We start from the raw sequence: 26,327 nt of genomic DNA on the forward strand, positions 1-26,327 counted from the left end.
CCTCCAACGTTTTATATACACTAAAATAACTAGTTTTGTTGTACAAGTTGGTCGTCATGTGACCTTCATGTGACCTTGTGGACTACTAATGAGAGCCAGGTGGCACTCTGGACTACTTCCACACAGATGGCTTTCATTTCCTGTAGACTTTTATTTTCTGATCAGATCTCACTTCCTGTCTGAGGCTTGTCTCACCTTTCTGTTCAGACACACACACACACACTCACTCACAGACACCCAGATAGACTCTCACACACACACACTCACACTGTCACATACACTCACACATTCTCACAGACACACAAAATTGATTGATTGATTGATACTTTTATTAGTAGATTGCACAGTACAGTACATATTCCGTACAATTGACCACTAAATGGTAACACCCCAATAAGTTTTTCAACTTGTTTAAGTCGGGGTCCACGTTTTCATGGTACAAATATATACTATCAACATAATACAGTCATCACACAAGTTAATCATCATAGTATATACATTGAATTATTTACATTATTTACAATCCGGGGGGTGGGATGAGGAGCTTTGGTTGATATCAGTACTTCAGTCATCAACAATTGCATCAACAGAGAAATGTGGACATTGAAACAATTCCACTGCTGCTGGAATTTTCATTTTCCTGAAGGAATCAGTAAAGTACTATCTATCTATCTATCTATCTATCTATCTATCTATCTATCTATCCATCTATCCATCTATCCATCTATCCATCCATCTATCCATCTATCCATCTATCCATCTATCCATCTATCCATCTATCCATCTATCCATCTATCCATCTATCCATCTATCCATCTATCCATCTATCCATCTATCCATCTATCTATCTATCCATCCATCCATCCATCCATCCATCCATCCATCCATCCATCCATCCAGTGTAGGTGTGACTTAGTAGGATATGTACAGCCAGCAGAGAACATAGTGAGTTCACATAGCATAAGAACAAGTATATACATTAGAAGTACATTTGATTATTTACATTAGGTTATTTACAATCCGGGGAGATGGGATGTGAATGGAGGAGGGTATTAGTAAAGTGTTGAAGTTGCCTGGAGGTGTTGTTTTGAAGGAATATAGAGATGCACTTACTTTTATACCTGTTGGGAGTGCATTCCACATTGATGTGGCATAGAAAGAGAATGAGTTAAGACCTTTGTTAGATGGGAATCTGGGTTTAACGTGGTTTGTGGAGCTCCCCCTGGTGTTGTGGTTATGGCGGTCATTTACGTTAAGGAAGTAGTTTGACATGTACTTCGGTATCAGGGAGGTGTAGCGGATTTTATAGACTAGGCTCAGTGCAAGTTGTTTTACTCTGTCCTCCACCCTGAGCCAGCCCACTTTGGAGAAGTGGGTTGGATTGAGGTGTGATCTGGGGTGGAGGTCTAAAAGTAACCTGACTAGCTTGTTCTGGGATGTTTGGAGTCTAGATTTGAGGGTTTTGGAGGTGCTGGGGTACCAGGAGGTGCAAGCGTAATCGAAGAAGGGTTGAATGAGAGTTCCCGCTAGAATCCTCAAGGTGCTTTTGTTGACCAGAGAGGAGATTCTGTAGAGGAATCTCGTTCTTTGGTTGACCTTTTTGATCACCTTGGTTGCCATTTTATCACAGGACAGATTAGCCTCTAGAATGGAACCTAGGTAGGTGATCTCATCCTTCCTGGTGATAACGATGTCACCCACTTTTATAGTCAAGTCACTGTCTTTAAGAAGGTTGATGTGGGACACAAATAGGATGGATTCCCTTTTACATAAGTGTATGGATAACAGACACACTCTCAGATAGACACACCCTCACCCACTCACACACACACACACACACACACACACACACACACAAACAGACACACACACACACCTATCAGGCAGTTGACTGTTGAGCAGCACAAGATGGCCCAGCAGAGGGTCTGGGTTCTTGGCTGACTGACACATGACAATTAGACTTGCAATTAAATATTTGTTGTCTTCTAGATAAATCTTTCTGGTTTGGTTTTGTTTTCTGCACAATTCAGTGTGTTACCTAAAGTGAGTGTGTGTCTTTTACACACAACATTCCTCTTCCTCTTCCTCTTCACCTTCATCATCTCCAATCTTCATAGCCAGCAGAGTTAGCAAGTCAGACCTGCAACACAGTGACTTTTACCTGCTCACCTCTCACCTGGACTACCACACTGCTCACCTCTCACCTGGACTACCACACTGCTCACCTCTCACCTGGACTACCACACTGCTCACCTCTCACCTGGACTACCACACTGCTCACCTCTCACCTGGACTAGCACACTGCTCACCTCTCACCTGGACTACCACACTGCTCACCTCTCACCTGGACTACCACACTGCTCACCTCTCACCTGGACTACCACACTGCTCACCTCTCACCTGGACTACCTCACTGGCCACCTCTCACCTGGACTAGCACACTGCTCACCTCTCACCTGGACTAGCACACTGCTCACCTCTCACCTGGACTACCACACTGCTCACCTCTCACCTGGACTAGCACACTGCTCACTTCTCACCTGGACTAGCACACGGGCCACCTCTCACCTGGACTACCACACTGCTCACCTCTCACCTGGACTACCTCACTGGCCACCTCTCACCTGGACTAGCACACTGCTCACCTCTCACCTGGACTAGCACACTGCTCACTTCTCACCTGGACTAGCACACTGCTCACTTCTCACCTGGACTAGCACACTGCTCACCTCTCACCTGGACTAGCACACTGCTCACCTCTCACCTGGACTAGCACACGGGCCACCTCTCACCTGGACTAGCACACTGCTCACCTCTCACCTGAACTAGCACACTGCTCACTTCTCACCTGGACTAGCACACGGGCCACCTCTCACCTGGACTAGCACACTGCTCACCTCTCACCTGGACTAGCACACTGCTCACTTCTCACCTGGACTAGCACACGGGCCACCTCTCACCTGGACTACCACACTGCTCACCTCTCACCTGGACTACCACACTGCTCACCTCTCACCTGGACTAGCACACTGCTCACCTCTCACCTGGACTAGCACACTGCTCACCTCTCACCTGGACTAGCACACTGCTCACCTCTCACCTGGACTACCACACTGCTCACCTCTCACCTGGACTACCACACTGCTCACCTCTCACCTGGACTAGCACACTGCTCACCTCTCACCTGGACTAGCACACTGCTCACTAGACAAAGCCCACATTTCTAGTCAAACTCAGCAGAAGCTCTTCAATCCTCAAGTCCACTGACTCGCCATCAAACACACGTTCTAATCAGTCTCCTCACTTTGAAAGCTGTCCATGACCTCTGACCTGCTCCATGTGGCCACGCCCTCACCTGCTCATCACCGTCCTTATTTCCACTGTCCACCCTCTTCTTTGGACTCATCACCACCACACCTTCTAAGCACACCTGGTCCTGACATCTTTGTTCTTTTTATTCTTCTGATTGTCTACGGTGTCCTTGAGTGCCCAGAAAGGTTCCTAAAAAGTCAAATGTATTATTATTGTTATTATCATTATTAATAGTTACAAATGCATTAGTGACTGCAATAATATTTCTCTTCCAAGGTGGACAGTCTTTATTTAACCTGAATAATTCATGACATCGTTCATGCTGCTTTAAAAGCTGCTGGCTCACTTGATTGTTGTAACTATGGCAACCAGAGGCTGCAATGCTGACATGTTTAGGGATGACAGGAAGCATGATGCAGACTTTTATTGCAATATTATACTCTAATATTGCCCTCTGTTATCAGTCATCTATATTGCTTCCTTCTGAATGTTCTGGACACTTAAGTGAGTTGTTCACTAACACTCTATTACTGCATATTTGTAGTCTGATCTTGAATTGTTCTTAATGGATGTTGAAAACTTTCAGAGCTTTGACACTGCAATGCTGCACATTCTGTAACTTGGAGCTTCACTGATGCCATGTTTGCTCCTGGCTTTTAGACGCTGGCATACAAACCCCTTTTCCATATGAGTTGGGAAATGGTGTTAGATGTAAATATAAACAGAATACAATGATTTGCAAATCCTTTTCAAGCCATATTCAGTTGAATATGCTACAAAGACAACATATTTGATGTTCAAACTCATAAACGTTTTTTTTTTACAAATAATCATTAACTTTAGAAATTGATGCCAGCAACGCATGTCAAAGAAGTAGGGAAAGGTGGCAATAAATACTGATAAAGTTGAGGGATGCTCATCAAACACTTATTTGGAACATCCCACAGGTGTGCAGGCTAATTGGGAACAGGTGGGTGCCATGATTGGGTATAAAAGCAGCTTCCATGAAATGCTAAGTAATTCACAAACAAGGATTGGGAAACGGTCACCACTTTGTGAACAAATTTGTAAGCAAATTGTCAAACAGTTTTAGAAAAACATTTCTCAACGGTCTATTCAAAGGAATTTAGGAATTTCACCATCTATGGTCCGTAATACCATCAAAAGGTTCAAAGAATCTGGAGAAATCACTGCACGTAAGCGATGATATTACAACTTTTGATCCCTCAGGCGGTACTGCATCAAAAAGCGACATCAATTTCTAAAGGATATCACCACATGGGCTCAGGAACACTTCAGAAAACCACTGTCAGTAACTACAGTTTGTTGCTAAATTTTTAAGTGCTAGTTAAAACTCTACTATGCAAAGCCAAAGCCATTTATCAACAACACCCAGAAACGCCGCCGGCTTGGCTGGGTCCGAGCTCACATAAGATGGACTGATGCAAAGTGGAAAAGTGTTCTGTGGTCTGACGAGTCCACATATCAAAATGTTTTTGGGGAACGGTGAATGTGGTGTCCTCCGGACCAAAGAGGAAAAAAACCTTCAGGACGGTTCTAGGTGCAAACTTGAAAAGGCAGCATGTGTGATGGTATGGAGGTGTATTAGTGCCCAAGGCATGGGTAACTTACACATCTGTGAAGGCACCATTAATACTGAAAGGTCCATACAGGTTTTGGAACAACATATGTTGTCATCCAAGCAACGTTATCATGGACGCCCCTGCTTTTTTCAGCAAGACACTGCCAAGCCACGTGTTACAACAGTGTGGCTTCGTAGTAAAAGAGTGCGGGTACTAGACTGGCCTGCCTGTAGTCCAGACCATTGACCATTGTCTCCCATTGAGAATGTGTGGCGCATTATGAAGTGTAAAATACGACAGCGGAGACCCCGGACTGTTGAAGGACTGAAGCTCTACATAAAACAAGAATGGGAAAGAATTCCACTTTCAAAGCTTCAACAATTAGTTTCCTCAGTTCCCAAACGTTTATTGAGTGTTGTTAAAAGAAAAGGTGATGTAACACAGTGGTGAACATGCCCTTTCCCAACTACTTTGGCACGTGTTGCAGCCACGAAATTCTAAGTTAATTATTGTTTGCAAAAAAAAATAAAGTTCATGAGTTTGAACATCAAATATGTTGTCTTTGTAGCATATTCAACTGAATATGGCTTGAAAATGATTTGCAAATCATTGTATTCTGTTTATATTTACATCTAACACACTTTCCCAACTCATATGGAAACGGGGTTTGTACTTATTAATATATATCTTGCATGGTTGGTTAGCAGAGATCCTCCAAACTACTTTTTATTGCTTAAATGCATTTTGTCAGGATTCTAAGAACATTACTGTCATATTTTGCATCAAAACTAGTGTGTGTGTTTGCAAACCTCACAGAAGCACATGTTCCAAGTAGAACTCACAATGATACAATATTTCATGCATTATTAGACATCCTGCATGTTTGGTTTAGGAGTTACAGTTGAGCCATATACTGTACATGCATGTTATATACTGTACATGCGTGTCATATACTGTACATGCATGTCATATACTGTACATGCATGTTATATACTGTACATGCATGTTATATACTGTACATGCATGTCATATACTGTGCATGCGTGTCATATACTGTACATGCGTGTCATATACTGTACATGCGTGTCATATACTGTACATGCATGTTATATACTGTACATGCATGTTATATACTGTACATGCGTGTCATATACTGTACATGCATGTCATATACTGTACATGTGTGTCATATACTGTACATGCGTGTCATATACTGTACATGTGTGTCATATACTGTACATGCATGTCATATACTGTACATGCATGTCATATACTGTACATGCGTGTTGTATACTGTACATGCATGTTATATACTGTACATGCATGTCATATACTGTACATGCATGTCATATACTGTACATGCATGTCATATACTGCACATGCGTGTCATATACTGTACATGTGTGTCATATACTGTACATGCGTGTCATATACTGTACATGCATGTCATATACTGTACATGCATGTCATATACTGTACATGCGTGTCATATACTGTACATGCGTGTTATATACTGTACATGCGTGTCATATACTGTACATGCATGTTATATACTGTACATGCGTGTTATATGCTGTACATGCGTGTTATATACTGTACATGCGTGTCATATACTGCACATGCGTGTCATATACTGCACATGCGTGTTATATACTGTACATGCGTGTCATATACTGTACATGTGTGTCATATACTGTACATGCATGTCATATACTGTACATGCGTGTTATATACTGTACATGCGTGTTATATACTGTACATGCGTGTTATATACTGTACATGCGTGTTATATACTGTACATGTGTGTTATATACGGTACATGCGTGTCATATACTGTACATGCGTGTCATATACTGTACATGCGTGTCATATACTGTACATGTGTGTCATATACTGTACATGCGTGTCATATACTGCACATGCGTGTCATATACTGTACATGCATGTCATATACTGTACATGCATGTCATATACTGTACATGCGTGTTATATACTGTACATGCGTGTTATATACTGTACATGCGTGTTATATACTGTACATGCGTGTTATATACTGTACATGTGTGTTATATACGGTACATGCGTGTCATATACTGTACATGCGTGTCATATACTGTACATGCGTGTCATATACTGTACATGCGTGTCATATACTGTACATGCGTGTCATATACTGTACATGCGTGTCGTATACTGTACATGCATGTTATATACTGTACATGCATGTCATATACTGTACATGCGTGTCATATACTGTACATGCGTGTCATATACTGTACATGCGTGTCATATACTGTACATGCGTGTCATATACTGTACATGCGTGTCATATACTGTACATGCGTGTCATATACTGTACATGCGTTTCATATACTGTACATGCGTGTCATATACTGTACATGCGTGTCATACACTGTACATGCGTGTCATATACTGTACATGCGTGTCATATACTGTACATGCGTGTCATATACTGCACATGCGTGTCATATACTGTACATGCGTGTTATATACTGTACATGCGTGTTATATACTGTACATGCGTGTCATATACTGTACATGCGTGTCATATACTGTACATGTGTGTCATATACTGTACATGCGTGTCATATACTGTACATGTGTGTCATATACTGTACATGCGTGTCATATACTGTACATGCGTGTCATATACTGTACATGCGTGTCATATACTGTACATGCGTGTCATATACTGCACATGCGTGTTATATACTGTACATGCGTGTCATATACTGTACATGCGTGTCATATACTGTACATGCGTGTCATATACTGTACATGCGTGTTATATACTGTACATGCGTGTCATATACTGTACATGCGTGTCATATACTGCACATGCGTGTTATATACTGTACATGCGTGTTATATACTGTACATGCGTGTCATATACTGTACATGCGTGTCATATACTGTACATGCGTGTCATATACTGTACATGCGTGTCATATACTGTACATGCGTGTCATATACTGTACATGCGTGTCATATACTGTACATGCGTGTCATATACTGTACATGCGTGTCATATACTGTACATGCGTGTCATATACTGTGCATGCGTGTCATATACTGTACATGCGTGTCATATACTGTACATGCGTGTCATATACTGTACATGCATGTTATATACTGTACATGCATGTTATATACTGTACATGCGTGTCATATACTGTACATGCATGTCATATACTGTACATGCGTGTCATATACTGCACATGCGTGTTATATACTGTACATGCGTGTCATATACTGTACATGTGTGTCATATACTGTACATGCATGTCATATACTGTACATGCGTGTTATATACTGTACATGCGTGTTATATACTGTACATGCGTGTTATATACTGTACATGCGTGTTATATACTGTACATGTGTGTTATATACTGTACATGCGTGTTATATACTGTACATGTGTGTTATATACGGTACATGCGTGTCATATACTGTACATGCGTGTCATATACTGTACATGCGTGTCATATACTGTACATGCGTGTCATATACTGTACATGCGTGTCATATACTGTACATGCGTGTCGTATACTGTACATGCATGTTATATACTGTACATGCATGTCATATACTGTACATGCGTGTCATATACTGTACATGTGTGTCATATACTGTACATGCGTGTCATATACTGTACATGCGTGTCATATACTGTACATGCGTGTCATATACTGCACATGCGTGTCATATACTGTACATGCGTGTTATATACTGTACATGCGTGTTATATACTGTACATGCGTGTCATATACTGTACATGCGTGTCATATACTGTACATGTGTGTCATATACTGTACATGCGTGTCATATACTGTACATGTGTGTCATATACTGTACATGCGTGTCATATACTGTACATGCGTGTCATATACTGTACATGCGTGTCATATACTGTACATGCGTGTCATATACTGCACATGCGTGTTATATACTGTACATGCGTGTCATATACTGTACATGCGTGTCATATACTGTACATGCGTGTCATATACTGTACATGCGTGTTATATACTGTACATGCGTGTCATATACTGTACATGCGTGTCATATACTGCACATGCGTGTTATATACTGTACATGCGTGTTATATACTGTACATGCGTGTCATATACTGTACATGCGTGTCATATACTGTACATGCGTGTCATATACTGTACATGCGTGTCATATACTGTACATGCGTGTCATATACTGTACATGCGTGTCATATACTGTACATGCGTGTCATATACTGTACATGCGTGTCATATACTGTGCATGCGTGTCATATACTGTACATGCGTGTCATATACTGTACATGCGTGTCATATACTGTACATGCATGTTATATACTGTACATGCATGTTATATACTGTACATGCGTGTCATATACTGTACATGCATGTCATATACTGTACATGCGTGTCATATACTGTACATGCGTGTCATATACTGTACATGTGTGTCATATACTGTACATGCATGTCATATACTGTACATGCATGTCATATACTGTACATGCGTGTTGTATACTGTACATGCATGTTATATACTGTACATGCATGTCATATACTGTACATGCATGTCATATACTGTACATGCATGTCATATACTGCACATGCGTGTCATATACTGTACATGTGTGTCATATACTGTACATGCGTGTCATATACTGTACATGCATGTCATATACTGTACATGCGTGTCATATACTGCACATGCGTGTCATATACTGCACATGCGTGTTATATACTGTACATGCGTGTTATATACTGTACATGCGTGTCATATACTGTACATGCGTGTCATATACTGTACATGCGTGTCATATACTGTACATGCGTGTCATATACTGTACATGCGTGTCATATACTGTACATGCGTGTTATATACTGTACATGCGTGTCATATACTGTACATGCGTGTCATATACTGTACATGCGTGTCATATACTGTACATGTGTGTCATATACTGTACATGCGTGTCATATACTGCACATGCGTGTCATACACTGCACATGCGTGTCATATACTGCACATGCGTGTCATATACTGTACATGCGTGTCATATACTGTACATGCGTGTCATATACTGTACATGCGTGTCATATACTGTACATGCGTGTCATATACTGCACATGCGTGTTATATACTGTACATGCGTGTTATATACTGTACATGCGTGTTATATACTGTACATGCGTGTCATATACTGTACATGCGTGTTATATACTGTACATGCGTGTCATATACTGTACATGCGTGTCATATACTGTACATGCGTGTCATATACTGTACATGCGTGTCATATACTGTACATGCGTGTCATATACTGTACATGCGTGTCATATACTGCACATGCGTGTTATATACTGTACATGCGTGTCATATACTGTACATGCGTGTCATATACTGTACATGCGTGTCATATACTGTACATGCGTGTCATATACTGTACATGCGTGTCATATACTGCACATGCGTGTCATATACTGCACATGCGTGTTATATACTGTACATGCGTGTTATATACTGTACATGCGTGTCATATACTGTACATGCGTGTCATATACTGTACATGCGTGTCATATACTGTACATGCGTGTCATATACTGTACATGCGTGTTATATACTGTACATGCGTGTCATATACTGTACATGCGTGTTATATACTGTACATGCGTGTCATATACTGTACATGCGTGTCATATACTGTACATGCGTGTCATATACTGTACATGCGTGTCATATACTGTACATGCGTGTCATATACTGTACATGCGTGTCATATACTGTACATGCGTGTTATATACTGTACATGCGTGTCATATACTGTACATGCGTGTTATATACTGTACATGCGTGTCATATACTGTACATGCGTGTCATATACTGTACATGCGTGTCATATACTGTACATGCGTGTCATATACTGTACATGCGTGTCATATACTGTACATGCGTGTCATATACTGTACATGCGTGTCATATACTGTACATGCGTGTCATATACTGCACATGCGTGTTATATACTGTACATGCGTGTTATATACTGTACATGCGTGTCATATACTGTACATGCGTGTCATATACTGTACATGCGTGTCATATACTGTACATGCGTGTCATACACTGTACATGCGTGTCATACACTGTACATGCGTGTCATACACTGTACATGCGTGTCATGTACTGCACATGCGTGTCATGTACTGCACATGCGTGTTATATACTGTACATGCGTGTTATATACTGTACATGCGTGTCATATACTGTACATGCGTGTCATATACTGTACATGCGTGTCATATACTGTACATGCGTGTCATATACTGTACATGCGTGTCATATACTGCACATGCGTGTCATATACTGCACATGCGTGTCATATACTGCACATGCGTGTCATATACTGTACATGCGTGTCATATACTGCACATGCGTGTCATATACTGCACATGCGTGTCATATACTGCACATGCGTGTCATATACTGTACATGCGTGTCATATACTGTACATGCGTGTTATATACTGTACATGCGTGTCATATACTGCACATGCGTGTCATATACTGCACATGCGTGTCATATACTGCACATGCGTGTCATATACTGTACATGCGTGTCATATACTGCACATGCGTGTCATATACTGCACATGCGTGTCATATACTGCACATGCGTGTTATATACTGTACATGCGTGTCATATACTGTACATGCGTGTCATATACTGTACATGTGTGTCATATACTGTACATGCGTGTCATACACTGCACATGCGTGTCATACACTGCACATGCGTGTCATATACTGCACATGCGTGTCATATACTGTACATGCGTGTCATATACTGTACATGCGTGTCATATACTGTACATGCGTGTCGTATACTGCACATGCGTGTCGTATACTGCACATGCGTGTCATATACTGTACATGCGTGTCGTATACTGCACATGCGTGTCGTATACTGTACATGCGTGTCATACACTGCACATGCGTGTCATACACTGCACATGCGTGTCATATACTGCACATGCGTGTCATATACTGTACATGCGTGTCATATACTGTACATGCGTGTCATATACTGTACATGCGTGTCGTATACTGCACATGCGTGTCGTATACTGCACATGCGTGTCATATACTGTACATGCGTGTCGTATACTGCACATGCGTGTCGTATACTGTACATGCGTGTCGTATACTGTACATGCGTGTCGTATACTGCACATGCGTGTCATATACTGCACATGCGTGTCGTATACTGCACATGCGTGTCGTATACTGTACATGCGTGTTATATACTGTACATGCGTGTCATATACTGCACATGCGTGTCGTATACTGTACATGCGTGTCGTATACTGCACATGCGTGTCATATACTGCACATGCGTGTCGTATACTGCACATGCGTGTCGTATACTGTACATGCGTGTTATATACTGTACATGCGTGTCATATACTGCACATGCGTGTCGTATACTGTACATGTGTGTCATATACTGTACATGCGTGTTATCCCTCATGAAGACTTCACGGTAGATTCAAACTGTACATCAGCAGAATATTTAGTATTCAAACACTGCAGACAAACAGTAGAAAAAATGTGCCGGAACACATTCAGTCACACAAACGAATCACTCATTGTTTTGAACTTTTTAACTGCTTTTATCTAACAAATTGTTCTTAAGATCATTTGTGTTTACTTTTTCAATCTGTATTTTATTATGTTATTTGTAGTCTGTCTCTTATTTCTTTGTTCTGCAACTGTGCTTCTTTTTAAAGGAGTTTATAAATGAAGTCAGTATGATGTCTTAGGGACATCTTAGACCAGTGTTCAACTCAAGGTCCACTATGGACTGGACTCTCACTATTATGTTAGATCCACTATGGACTGGACTCTTACTATTATGTTAGATCCACTATGGACTGGACTCTCACTATTATGTTAGATCCACTAAGGACTGGACTCTCACACTATTATGTTAGATCCACTATGGACTGGACTCTCACTATTATGTTAGATCCACTATGGACTGGACTCTCACTATTATGTTAGATCCACTATGGACTGGACTCTCACTATTATGTTGGATCCACTATGGACTGGACTCTCACTATTATGTTAGATCCACTATGGACTGGACTCTCACACTATTATGTTAGATCCACTAAGGACTGGACTCTCACACTATTATGTTAGATCCACTATGGACTGGACTCTCACTATTATGTTAGATCCACTATGGACTGGACTCTCACTATTATGTTAGATCCACTATGGACTGGACTCTTACTATTATGTTAGATCCACTATGGACTGGACTCTCACTATTATGTTAGATCCACTGTGGACTGGACTCTCACACTATTATGTTAGATCCACTATGGACTGGACTCTCACTATTATGTTAGATCCACTATGGACTGGACTCTCACTATTATGTTAGATCCACTATGGACTGGACTCTCACAATATTATGTTAGATCCACTATGGACTGGACTCTCATACTATTATGTTAGATCCACTATGGACTGGACTCTCACTATTATGTTAGATCCACTATGGACTGGACTCTCACTATTATGTTAGATCCACTATGGACTGGACTCTCACAATATTATGTTAGATCCACTATGGACTGGACTCTCACACTATTATGTTAGATCCACTAAGGACTGGACTCTCACACTATTATGTTAGATCCACTATGGACTGGACTCTCACTATTATGTTAGATCCACTATGGACTGGACTCTCACTATTATGTTAGATCCACTATGGACTGGACTCTCACTATTATGTTAGATCCACTATGGACTGGACTCTCACAATATTATGTTAGATCCACTATGGACTGGACTCTCACTATTATGTTAGATCCACTATGGACTGGTCTCTCACACTATTATGTTAGATCCACTATGGACTGGACTCTCACACTATTATGTTAGATCCACTAAGGACTGGACTCTCACACTATTATGTTAGATCCACTATGGACTGGACTCTCACTATTATGTTAGATCCACTATGGACTGGACTCTCACTATTATGTTAGATCCACTATGGACTGGACTCTCACAATATTATGTTAGATCCACTATGGACTGGACTCTCACTATTATGTTAGATCCACTATGGACTGGTCTCTCACACTATTATGTTAGATCCACTATGGACTGGACTCTCACACTATTATGTTAGATCCACTAAGGACTGGACTCTCACACTATTATGTTAGATCCACTATGGACTGGACTCTCACTATTATGTTAGATCCACTATGGACTGGACTCTCACTATTATGTTAGATCCACTATGGACTGGACTCTCACAATATTATGTTAGATCCACTATGGACTGGACTCTCACTATTATGTTAGATCCACTATGGACTGGTCTCTCACACTATTATGTTAGATCCACTATGGACTGGACTCTCACACTATTATGTTGGATCCACTAAGGACTGGACTCTCACACTATTATGTTAGATCCACTATGGACTGGACTCTCACTATTATGTTAGATCCACTATGGACTGGTCTCTCACACTATTATGTTAGATCCACTATGGACTGGACTCTCACACTATTATGTTAGATCCACTAAGGACTGGACTCTCACACTATTATGTTAGATCCACTATGGACTGGACTCTCACTATTATGCTAGATCCACTATGGACTGGACTCTCACTATTATGTTAGATCCACTATGGACTGGACTCTCACTATTATGTTAGATCCACTATGGACCGGACTCTCACAATATTATGTTAGATCCACTATGGACTAGACTCTCACTATTATGTTAGATCCACTATGGACTGGTCTCTCACACTATTATGTTAGATCCACTATGGACTGGACTCTCACACTATTATGTTAGATCCACTAAGGACTGGACTCTCACACTATTATGTTAGATCCACTATGGACTGGACTCTCACTATTATGTTAGATCCACTATGGACTGGACTCTCACTATTATGTTAGATCCACTATGGACTGGACTCTCACAATATTATGTTAGATCCACTATGGACTGGACTCTCACTATTATGTTAGATCCACTATGGACTGGTTTCTCACACTATTATGTTAGATCCACTATGGACTGGACTCTCACACTATTATGTTAGATCCACTAAGGACTGGACTCTCACACTATTATGTTAGATCCACTATGGACTGGACTCTCACTATTATGTTAGATCCACTATGGACTGGACTCTCACTATTATGTTAGATCCACTATGGACTGGACTCTCACAATATTATGTTAGATCCACTATGGACTGGACTCTCACTATTATGTTAGATCCACTATGGACTGGTCTCTCACACTATTATGTTAGATCCACTATGGACTGGACTCTCACACTATTATGTTGGATCCACTAAGGACTGGACTCTCACACTATTATGTTAGATCCACTATGGACTGGACTCTCACTATTATGTTAGATCCACTATGGACTGGACTCTCACTATTATGTTAGATCCACTATGGACTGGACTCTCACAATATTATGTTAGATCCACTATGGACTGGACTCTCACTATTATGTTAGATCCACTATGGACTGGACTCTCACACTATTATGTTAGATCCACTAAGGACTGGACTCTCACACTATTATGTTAGATCCACTATGGACTGGACTCTCACTATTATGTTAGATCCACTATGGACTGGACTCTCACACTATTATGTTAGATCCACTATGGACTGGACTCTCACTATTATGTTAGATCCACTATGGACTGGACTCTCACAATATTATGTTAGATCCACTATGGACTGGACTCTCACTATTATGTTAGATCCACTATGGACTGGTCTCTCACACTATTATGTTAGATCCACTATGGACTGGACTCTCACACTATTATGTTAGATCCACTAAGGACTGGACTCTCACACTATTATGTTAGATCCACTATGGACTGGACTCTCACTATTATGTTAGATCCACTATGGACTGGACTCTCACTATTATGTTAGATCCACTATGGACTGGACTCTCACAATATTATGTTAGATCCACTATGGACTGGACTCTCACTATTATGTTAGATCCACTATGGACTGGTCTCTCACACTATTATGTTAGATCCACTATGGACTGGACTCTCACACTATTATGTTAGATCCACTAAGGACTGGACTCTCACACTATTATGTTAGATCCACTATGGACTGGACTCTCACTATTATGTTAGATCCACTATGGACTGGACTCTCACTATTATGTTAGATCCACTATGGACTGGACTCTCACAATATTATGTTAGATCCACTATGGACTGGACTCTCACAATGTTATGTTAGATCCACTATGGACTGGTCTCTCACACTATTATGTTAGATCCACTATGGACTGGACTCTCACACTATTATGTTAGATCCACTAAGGACTGGACTCTCACACTATTATGTTAGATCCACTATGGACTGGACTCTCACTATTATGTTAGATCCACTATGGACTGGACTCTCACTATTATGTTAGATCCACTATGGACTGGACTCTCACAATATTATGTTAGATCCACTATGGACTGGACCCTCACTATTATGTTAGATCCACTATGGACTGGACTCTCACAATATTATGTTAGATCCACTATGGACTGGTCTCTCACACTATTATGTTAGATCCACTATGGACTGGACTCTCACACTATTATGTTAGATCCACTAAGGACTGGACTCTCACACTATTATGTTAGATCCACTATGGACTGGACTCTCACTATTATGCTAGATCCACTATGGACTGGACTCTCACTATTATGTTAGATCCACTATGGACTGGACTCTCACTATTATGTTAGATCCACTATGGACTGGACTCTCACAATATTATGTTAGATCCACTATGGACTGGACTCTCACAATATTATGTTAGATCCACTATGGACTGGTCTCTCACACTATTATGTTAGATCCACTATGGACTGGACTCTCACACTATTATGTTAGATCCACTAAGGACTGGACTCTCACACTATTATGTTAGATCCACTATGGACTGGACTCTCACTATTATGCTAGATCCACTATGGACTGGACTCTCACTATTATGTTAGATCCACTATGGACTGGACTCTCACTATTATGTTAGATCCACTATGGACCGGACTCTCACAATATTATGTTAGATCCACTATGGACTAGACTCTCACTATTATGTTAGATCCACTATGGACTGGTCTCTCACACTATTATGTTAGATCCACTATGGACTGGACTCTCACACTATTATGTTAGATCCACTAAGGACTGGACTCTCACACTATTATGTTAGATCCACTATGGACTGGACTCTCACTATTATGTTAGATCCACTATGGACTGGACTCTCACTATTATGTTAGATCCACTATGGACTGGACTCTCACAATATTATGTTAGATCCACTATGGACTGGACTCTCACTATTATGTTAGATCCACTATGGACTGGTCTCTCACACTATTATGTTAGATCCACTATGGACTGGACTCTCACACTATTATGTTAGATCCACTAAGGACTGGACTCTCACACTATTATGTTAGATCCACTATGGACTGGACTCTCACTATTATGTTAGATCCACTATGGACTGGACTCTCACACTAGTATGTTAGATCCACTATGGACTGGACTCTCACACTATTATGTTAGATCCACTATGGACTGGACTCTCACACTATTATGTTAGATCCACTAAGGACTGGACTCTCACACTATTATGTTAGATCCACTATGGACTGGACTCTCACTATTATGTTAGATCCACTATGGACTGGACTCTCACTATTATGTTAGATCCACTATGGACTGGACTCTCACAATATTATGTTAGATCCACTATGGACTGGACTCTCACTATTATGTTAGATCCACTATGGACTGGTCTCTCACACTATTATGTTAGATCCACTATGGACTGGACTCTCACACTATTATGTTGGATCCACTAAGGACTGGACTCTCACACTATTATGTTAGATCCACTATGGACTGGACTCTCACTATTATGTTAGATCCACTATGGACTGGACTCTCACTATTATGTTAGATCCACTATGGACTGGACTCTCACAATATTATGTTAGATCCACTATGGACTGGACTCTCACTATTATGTTAGATCCACTATGGACTGGACTCTCACACTATTATGTTAGATCCACTAAGGACTGGACTCTCACACTATTATGTTAGATCCACTATGGACTGGACTCTCACTATTATGTTAGATCCACTATGGACTGGACTCTCACACTATTATGTTAGATCCACTATGGACTGGACTCTCACTATTATGTTAGATCCACTATGGACTGGACTCTCACAATATTATGTTAGATCCACTATGGACTGGACTCTCACTATTATGTTAGATCCACTATGGACTGGTCTCTCACACTATTATGTTAGATCCACTATGGACTGGACTCTCACACTATTATGTTAGATCCACTAAGGACTGGACTCTCACACTATTATGTTAGATCCACTATGGACTGGACTCTCACTATTATGTTAGATCCACTATGGACTGGACTCTCACTATTATGTTAGATCCACTATGGACTGGACTCTCACAATATTATGTTAGATCCACTATGGACTGGACTCTCACTATTATGTTAGATCCACTATGGACTGGTCTCTCACACTATTATGTTAGATCCACTATGGACTGGACTCTCACACTATTATGTTAGATCCACTAAGGACTGGACTCTCACACTATTATGTTAGATCCACTATGGACTGGACTCTCACTATTATGTTAGATCCACTATGGACTGGACTCTCACTATTATGTTAGATCCACTATGGACTGGACTCTCACAATATTATGTTAGATCCACTATGGACTGGACTCTCACAATATTATGTTAGATCCACTATGGACTGGTCTCTCACACTATTATGTTAGATCCACTATGGACTGGACTCTCACACTATTATGTTAGATCCACTAAGGACTGGACTCTCACACTATTATGTTAGATCCACTATGGACTGGACTCTCACTATTATGTTAGATCCACTATGGACTGGACTCTCACTATTATGTTAGATCCACTATGGACTGGACTCTCACAATATTATGTTAGATCCACTATGGACTGGACCCTCACTATTATGTTAGATCCACTATGGACTGGACTCTCACAATATTATGTTAGATCCACTATGGACTGGTCTCTCACACTATTATGTTAGATCCACTATGGACTGGACTCTCACACTATTATGTTAGATCCACTAAGGACTGGACTCTCACACTATTATGTTAGATCCACTATGGACTGGACTCTCACTATTATGCTAGATCCACTATGGACTGGACTCTCACTATTATGTTAGATCCACTATGGACTGGACTCTCACTATTATGTTAGATCCACTATGGACTGGACTCTCACAATATTATGTTAGATCCACTATGGACTGGACTCTCACAATATTATGTTAGATCCACTATGGACTGGTCTCTCACACTATTATGTTAGATCCACTATGGACTGGACTCTCACACTATTATGTTAGATCCACTAAGGACTGGACTCTCACACTATTATGTTAGATCCACTATGGACTGGACTCTCACTATTATGCTAGATCCACTATGGACTGGACTCTCACTATTATGTTAGATCCACTATGGACTGGACTCTCACTATTATGTTAGATCCACTATGGACCGGACTCTCACAATATTATGTTAGATCCACTATGGACTAGACTCTCACTATTATGTTAGATCCACTATGGACTGGTCTCTCACACTATTATGTTAGATCCACTATGGACTGGACTCTCACACTATTATGTTAGATCCACTAAGGACTGGACTCTCACACTATTATGTTAGATCCACTATGGACTGGACTCTCACTATTATGTTAGATCCACTATGGACTGGACTCTCACTATTATGTTAGATCCACTATGGACTGGACTCTCACAATATTATGTTAGATCCACTATGGACTGGACTCTCACTATTATGTTAGATCCACTATGGACTGGTCTCTCACACTATTATGTTAGATCCACTATGGACTGGACTCTCACACTATTATGTTAGATCCACTAAGGACTGGACTCTCACACTATTATGTTAGATCCACTATGGACTGGACTCTCACTATTATGTTAGATCCACTATGGACTGGACTCTCACACTAGTATGTTAGATCCACTATGGACTGGACTCTCACACTATTATGTTAGATCCACTATGGACTGGACTCTCACACTATTATGTTAGATCCACTAAGGACTGGACTCTCACACTATTATGTTAGATCCACTATGGACTGGACTCTCACTATTATGTTAGATCCACTATGGACTGGACTCTCACTATTATGTTAGATCCACTATGGACTGGACTCTCACAATATTATGTTAGATCCACTATGGACTGGACTCTCACTATTATGTTAGATCCACTATGGACTGGTCTCTCACACTATTATGTTAGATCCACTATGGACTGGACTCTCACACTATTATGTTGGATCCACTAAGGACTGGACTCTCACACTATTATGTTAGATCCACTATGGACTGGACTCTCACTATTATGTTAGATCCACTATGGACTGGACTCTCACTATTATGTTAGATCCACTATGGACTGGACTCTCACAATATTATGTTAGATCCACTATGGACTGGACTCTCACTATTATGTTAGATCCACTATGGACTGGACTCTCACACTATTATGTTAGATCCACTAAGGACTGGACTCTCACACTATTATGTTAGATCCACTAAGGACTGGACTCTCACACTATTATGTTAGATCCACTATGGACTGGACTCTCACTATTATGTTAGATCCACTATGGACTGGACTCTCACTATTATGTTAGATCCACTATGGACTGGACTCTCACAATATTATGTTAGATCCACTATGGACTGGACTCTCACTATTATGTTAGATCCACTATGGACTGGTCTCTCACAATATTATGTTAGATCCACTATGGACTGGACTCTCACTATTATGTTAGATCCACTATGGACTGGTCTCTCACACTATTATGTTAGATCCACTATGGACTGGACTCTCACACTATTATGTTAGATCCACTAAGGACTGGACTCTCACACTATTATGTTAGATCCACTATGGACTGGACTCTCACTATTATGTTAGATCCACTATGGACTGGACTCTCACTATTATGTTAGATCCACTATGGACTGGACTCTCACAATATTATGTTAGATCCACTATGGACTGGACTCTCACTATTATGTTAGATCCACTATGGACTGGTCTCTCACACTATTATGTTAGATCCACTATGGACTGGACTCTCACACTATTATGTTAGATCCACTAAGGACTGGACTCTCACACTATTATGTTAGATCCACTATGGACTGGACTCTCACTATTATGTTAGATCCACTATGGACTGGACTCTCACTATTATGTTAGATCCACTATGGACTGGACTCTCACAATATTATGTTAGATCCACTATGGACTGGACTCTCACAATATTATGTTAGATCCACTATGGACTGGTCTCTCACACTATTATGTTAGATCCACTATGGACTGGACTCTCACACTATTATGTTAGATCCACTAAGGACTGGACTCTCACACTATTATGTTAGATCCACTATGGACTGGACTCTCACTATTATGTTAGATCCACTATGGACTGGACTCTCACTATTATGTTAGATCCACTATGGACTGGACTCTCACAATATTATGTTAGATCCACTATGGACTGGACCCTCACTATTATGTTAGATCCACTATGGACTGGTCTCTCACACTATTATGTTAGATCCACTATGGACTGGACTCTCACACTATTATGTTAGATCCACTAAGGACTGGACTCTCACACTATTATGTTAGATCCACTATGGACTGGACTCTCACTATTATGTTAGATCCACTATGGACTGGACTCTCACAATATTATGTTAGATCCACTATGGACTGGACTCTCACTATTATGTTAGATCCACTATGGACTGGTCTCTCACACTATTATGTTAGATCCACTATGGACTGGACTCTCACACTATTATGTTAGATCCACTAAGGACTGGACTCTCACACTATTATGTTAGATCCACTATGGACTGGACTCTCACTATTATGTTAGATCCACTATGGACTGGACTCTCACACTAGTATGTTAGATCCACTATGGACTGGACTCTCACACTATTATGTTAGATCCACTATGGACTGGACTCTCACTATTATGTTAGATCCACTATGGACTGGACTCTCACTATTATGTTAGATCCACTATGGACTGGACTCTCACTATTATGTTAGATCCACTATGGACTGGACTCTCACTATTATGTTAGATCCACTATGGACTGGACTCTCACTATTATGTTAGATCCACTTGACGTCCATTGCACCACATCTGCGGTCCCCTCCAAGGTTTCTCATTGTCATCCCATTGCGTTGAGTTTTTCCTTGCCCTGATGTGGGATCTGAGCCAAGGGTGTGGTTGTAGCTTGTGCAGCCCTTTGAGACATTTGTGATTTAGAGCTATATAAGTAAACATTGAATGATTGATTGTTGAGAAGAAGTCCATCTTTGAACATGAAGTGCTGAATGTGTTCAGACAAACTGAAGCAGGAGAATAATCATCTTAGTGAGGCAGGAATAAGTCACCATTGTTCCCTCAGTGTCTCATTCACCCTCTCACTGTTCCCCCTCAGTGTCTCATTCACCCTCTCACTGTTAACCCCTCGGTGTCTCATTCACCCTCTCACTGTTAACCCCTCTGTGTCTCATTCACCCTCTCACTGTCCCCCCTCAGTGTCTCATTCACCCTCTCATTGTTAACCCCTCAGTGTCTCATTCACCCTCTCACTGTCCCCCCTCAGTGTCTCATTCACCCTCTCACTGTTAACCCCTCTGTGTCTCATTCACCCTCTCACTGTCCCCCCTCAGTGTCTCATTCACCCTCTCCTTGTTAACCCCTCAGTGTCTCATTCACCCTCTCACTGTCCCCCCCTCAGTGTCTCATTCACCCTCTCCTTGTTAACCCCTCAGTGTCTCATTCACCCTCTCACTGACCCCCCTCAGTGTCTCATTCACCCTCTCCTTGTTAACCCCTCAGTGTCTCATTCACCCTCTCACTGTCCCCCCACAGTGTCTCATTCACCCTCTCACTGTTAACCCCTCGGTGTCTCATTCACCCTCTCACTGTCCCCCCTCAGTGTCTCATTCACCCTCTCATTGTTAACCCCTCAGTGTCTCATTCACCCTCTCACTGTCCCCCCTCAGTGTCTCATTCACCCTCTCCTTGTTAACCCCTCAGTGTCTCATTCACCCTCTCACTGTCCCCCCTCAGTGTCTCATTCACCCTCTCCTTGTTAACCCCTCAGTGTCTCATTCACCCTCTCACTGTCCCCCCACAGTGTCTCATTCACCCTCTCACTGTTAACCCCTCGGTGTCTCATTCACCCTCTCACTGTTAACCCCTCGGTGTCTCATTCACCCTCTCACTGTCCCCCCTCAGTGTCTCATTCACCCTCTCATTGTTAACCCCTCAGTGTCTCATTCACCCTCTCACTGTCCCCCCTCGGTGTCTCATTCACCCTCTCACTGTCCCCCCTCAGTGTCTCATTCACCCTCTCCTTGTTAACCCCTCAGTGTCTCATTCACCCTCTCACTGTCCCCCCTCAGTGTCTCATTCACCCTCTCCTTGTTAACCCCTCAGTGTCTCATTCACCCTCTCACTGTCTCCCCACAGTGTCTCATTCACCCTCTCACTGTTAACCCCTCGGTGTCTCATTCACCCTCTCACTGTTAACCCCTCGGTGTCTCATTCACCCTCTCACTGTTAACCCCTCGGTGTCTCATTCACCCTCTCACTGTCCCCCCTCAGTGTCTCATTCACCCTCTCATTGTTAACCCCTCAGTGTCTCATTCACCCTCTCACTGTCCCCCCTCGGTGTCTCATTCACCCTCTCACTGTCCCCCCTCAGTGTCTCATTCACCCTCTCCTTGTTAACCCCTCAGTGTCTCATTCACCCTCTCACTGTCCCCCCTCAGTGTCTCATTCACCCTCTCCTTGTTAACCCCTCAGTGTCTCATTCACCCTCTCACTGTCCCCCCTCAGTGTCTCATTCACCCTCTCCTTGTTAACCCCTCAGTGTCTCATTCACCCTCTCACTGTCCCCCCCTCAGTGTCTCATTCACCCTCTCCTTGTTAACCCCTCAGTGTCTCATTCACCCTCTCACTGTCCCCCCTCAGTGTCTCATTCACCCTCTCCTTGTTAACCCCTCAGTGTCTCATTCACCCTCTCACTGTCCCCCCTCAGTGTCTCATTCACCCTCTCCTTGTTAACCCCTCAGTGTCTCATTCACCCTCTCACTGTCCCCCCTCAGTGTCTCATTCACCCTCTCCTTGTTAACCCCTCAGTGTCTCATTCACCCTCTCACTGTCCCCCCTCAGTGTCTCATTCACCCTCTCCTTGTTAACCCCTCTGTGTCTCATTCACCCTCTCACTGTCCCCCCTCAGTGTCTCATTCACCCTCTCCTTGTTAACCCCTCAGTGTCTCATTCACCCTCTCATTGTTCCCCCTCAGTGTCTCATTCACCCTCTCACTGTCCCCCCTCAGTGTCTCATTCACCCTCTCCTTGTTAACCCCTCAGTGTCTCATTCACCCTCTCACTGTCCCCCCTCAGTGTCTCATTCACCCTCTCCTTGTTAACCCCTCAGTGTCTCATTCACCCTCTCACTGTCCCCCCTCAGTGTCTCATTCACCCTCTCCTTGTTAACCCCTCAGTGTCTCATTCACCCTTTCACTGTCCCCCCTCAGTGTCTCATTCACCCTCTCCTTGTTAACCCCTCAGTGTCTCATTCACCCTCTCACTGTCCCCCCCTCAGTGTCTCATTCACCCTCTCCTTGTTAACCCCTCAGTGTCTCATTCACCCTCTCACTGTCCCCCCTCAGTGTCTCATTCACCCTCTCACTGTCCCCCCTCAGTGTCTCATTCACCCTCTCCTTGTTAACCCCTCAGTGTCTCATTCACCCTTTCACTGTCCCCCCTCAGTGTCTCATTCACCCTCTCCTTGTTAACCCCTCAGTGTCTCATTCACCCTCTCACTGTCCCCCCCTCAGTGTCTCATTCACCCTCTCCTTGTTAACCCCTCAGTGTCTCATTCACCCTCTCACTGTCCCCCCTCAGTGTCTCATTCACCCTCTCACTGTCCCCCCTCGGTGTCTCATTCACCCTCTCACTGTCCCCCCTCAGTGTCTCATTCACCCTCTCCTTGTTAACCCCTCAGTGTCTCATTCACCCTCTCACTGTCCCCCCTCAGTGTCTCATTCACCCTCTCCTTGTTAACCCCTCAGTGTCTCATTCACCCTCTCACTGTCCCCCCTCAGTGTCTCATTCACCCTCTCCTTGTTAACCCCTCAGTGTCTCATTCACCCTCTCACTGTCCCCCCCTCAGTGTCTCATTCACCCTCTCCTTGTTAACCCCTCAGTGTCTCATTCACCCTCTCACTGTCCCCCCTCAGTGTCTCATTCACCCTCTCCTTGTTAACCCCTCAGTGTCTCATTCACCCTCTCACTGTCCCCCCTCAGTGTCTCATTCACCCTCTCCTTGTTAACCCCTCAGTGTCTCATTCACCCTCTCACTGTCCCCCCTCAGTGTCTCATTCACCCTCTCCTTGTTAACCCCTCAGTGTCTCATTCACCCTCTCACTGTCCCCCCTCAGTGTCTCATTCACCCTCTCCTTGTTAACCCCTCAGTGTCTCATTCACCCTCTCACTGTCCCCCCTCAGTGTCTCATTCACCCTCTCCTTGTTAACCCCTCTGTGTCTCATTCACCCTCTCACTGTCCCCCCTCAGTGTCTCATTCACCCTCTCCTTGTTAACCCCTCAGTGTCTCATTCACCCTCTCATTGTTCCCCCTCAGTGTCTCATTCACCCTCTCACTGTTAACCCCTCGGTGTCTCATTCACCCTCTCACTGTTAACCCCTCGGTGTCTCATTCACCCTCTCACTGTCCCCCCTCAGGACGACATGAGTGACTCTCTGCGGGACTACACCAACCTGCCGGAGGCCGCACCGCTGCTCACCATACTTGACATGTCAGCCCGGGCCAAGTACGTCCGTGACGTGGAGGAAATCACGCCGGCGGTGGTGGAGAAGTTTGTTGGCGACTTTCTGGCCGAGAAGCTGAAACCAGAGCCGATCTGAATCCCAGAAGTCCAAATATGAAGACGATAGTGGACTTGATTCTTCATCATCATCCTCCTTCACTTTTTTATTGACTTTTTAGCTCTTTTCTTTGCCTCCATGGAGTCTCTCCTCCTGTGGTGCCTTGCATTGACTACACTCCCTACA

The 26,327-nt window shown here is 42.5% G+C and overlaps 1 protein-coding gene across 1 annotated transcript in view; it reads left to right on the top strand.

The window, feature by feature from the left end:
• The window catches only part of nxn (nucleoredoxin), a 103,104-nt gene extending 76,783 nt beyond the window's left edge, over positions 1–26,321 (top strand). Inside the window, exon 8 of the mRNA XM_061878285.1 lies at positions 25,998–26,321. Within this exon, the coding sequence (XP_061734269.1) occupies positions 25,998–26,180 (183 nt within the window). The 3' untranslated portion in view covers positions 26,181–26,321. The remainder of the gene's footprint in view (positions 1–25,997) is intronic.
• The last annotated feature ends 6 nt before the right edge of the window (positions 26,322–26,327 follow it).

Source organism: Nerophis ophidion, linkage group LG18 (genome assembly GCF_033978795.1).
Source record: "Nerophis ophidion isolate RoL-2023_Sa linkage group LG18, RoL_Noph_v1.0, whole genome shotgun sequence".
NCBI lineage: Eukaryota > Metazoa > Chordata > Actinopteri > Syngnathiformes > Syngnathidae > Nerophis > Nerophis ophidion.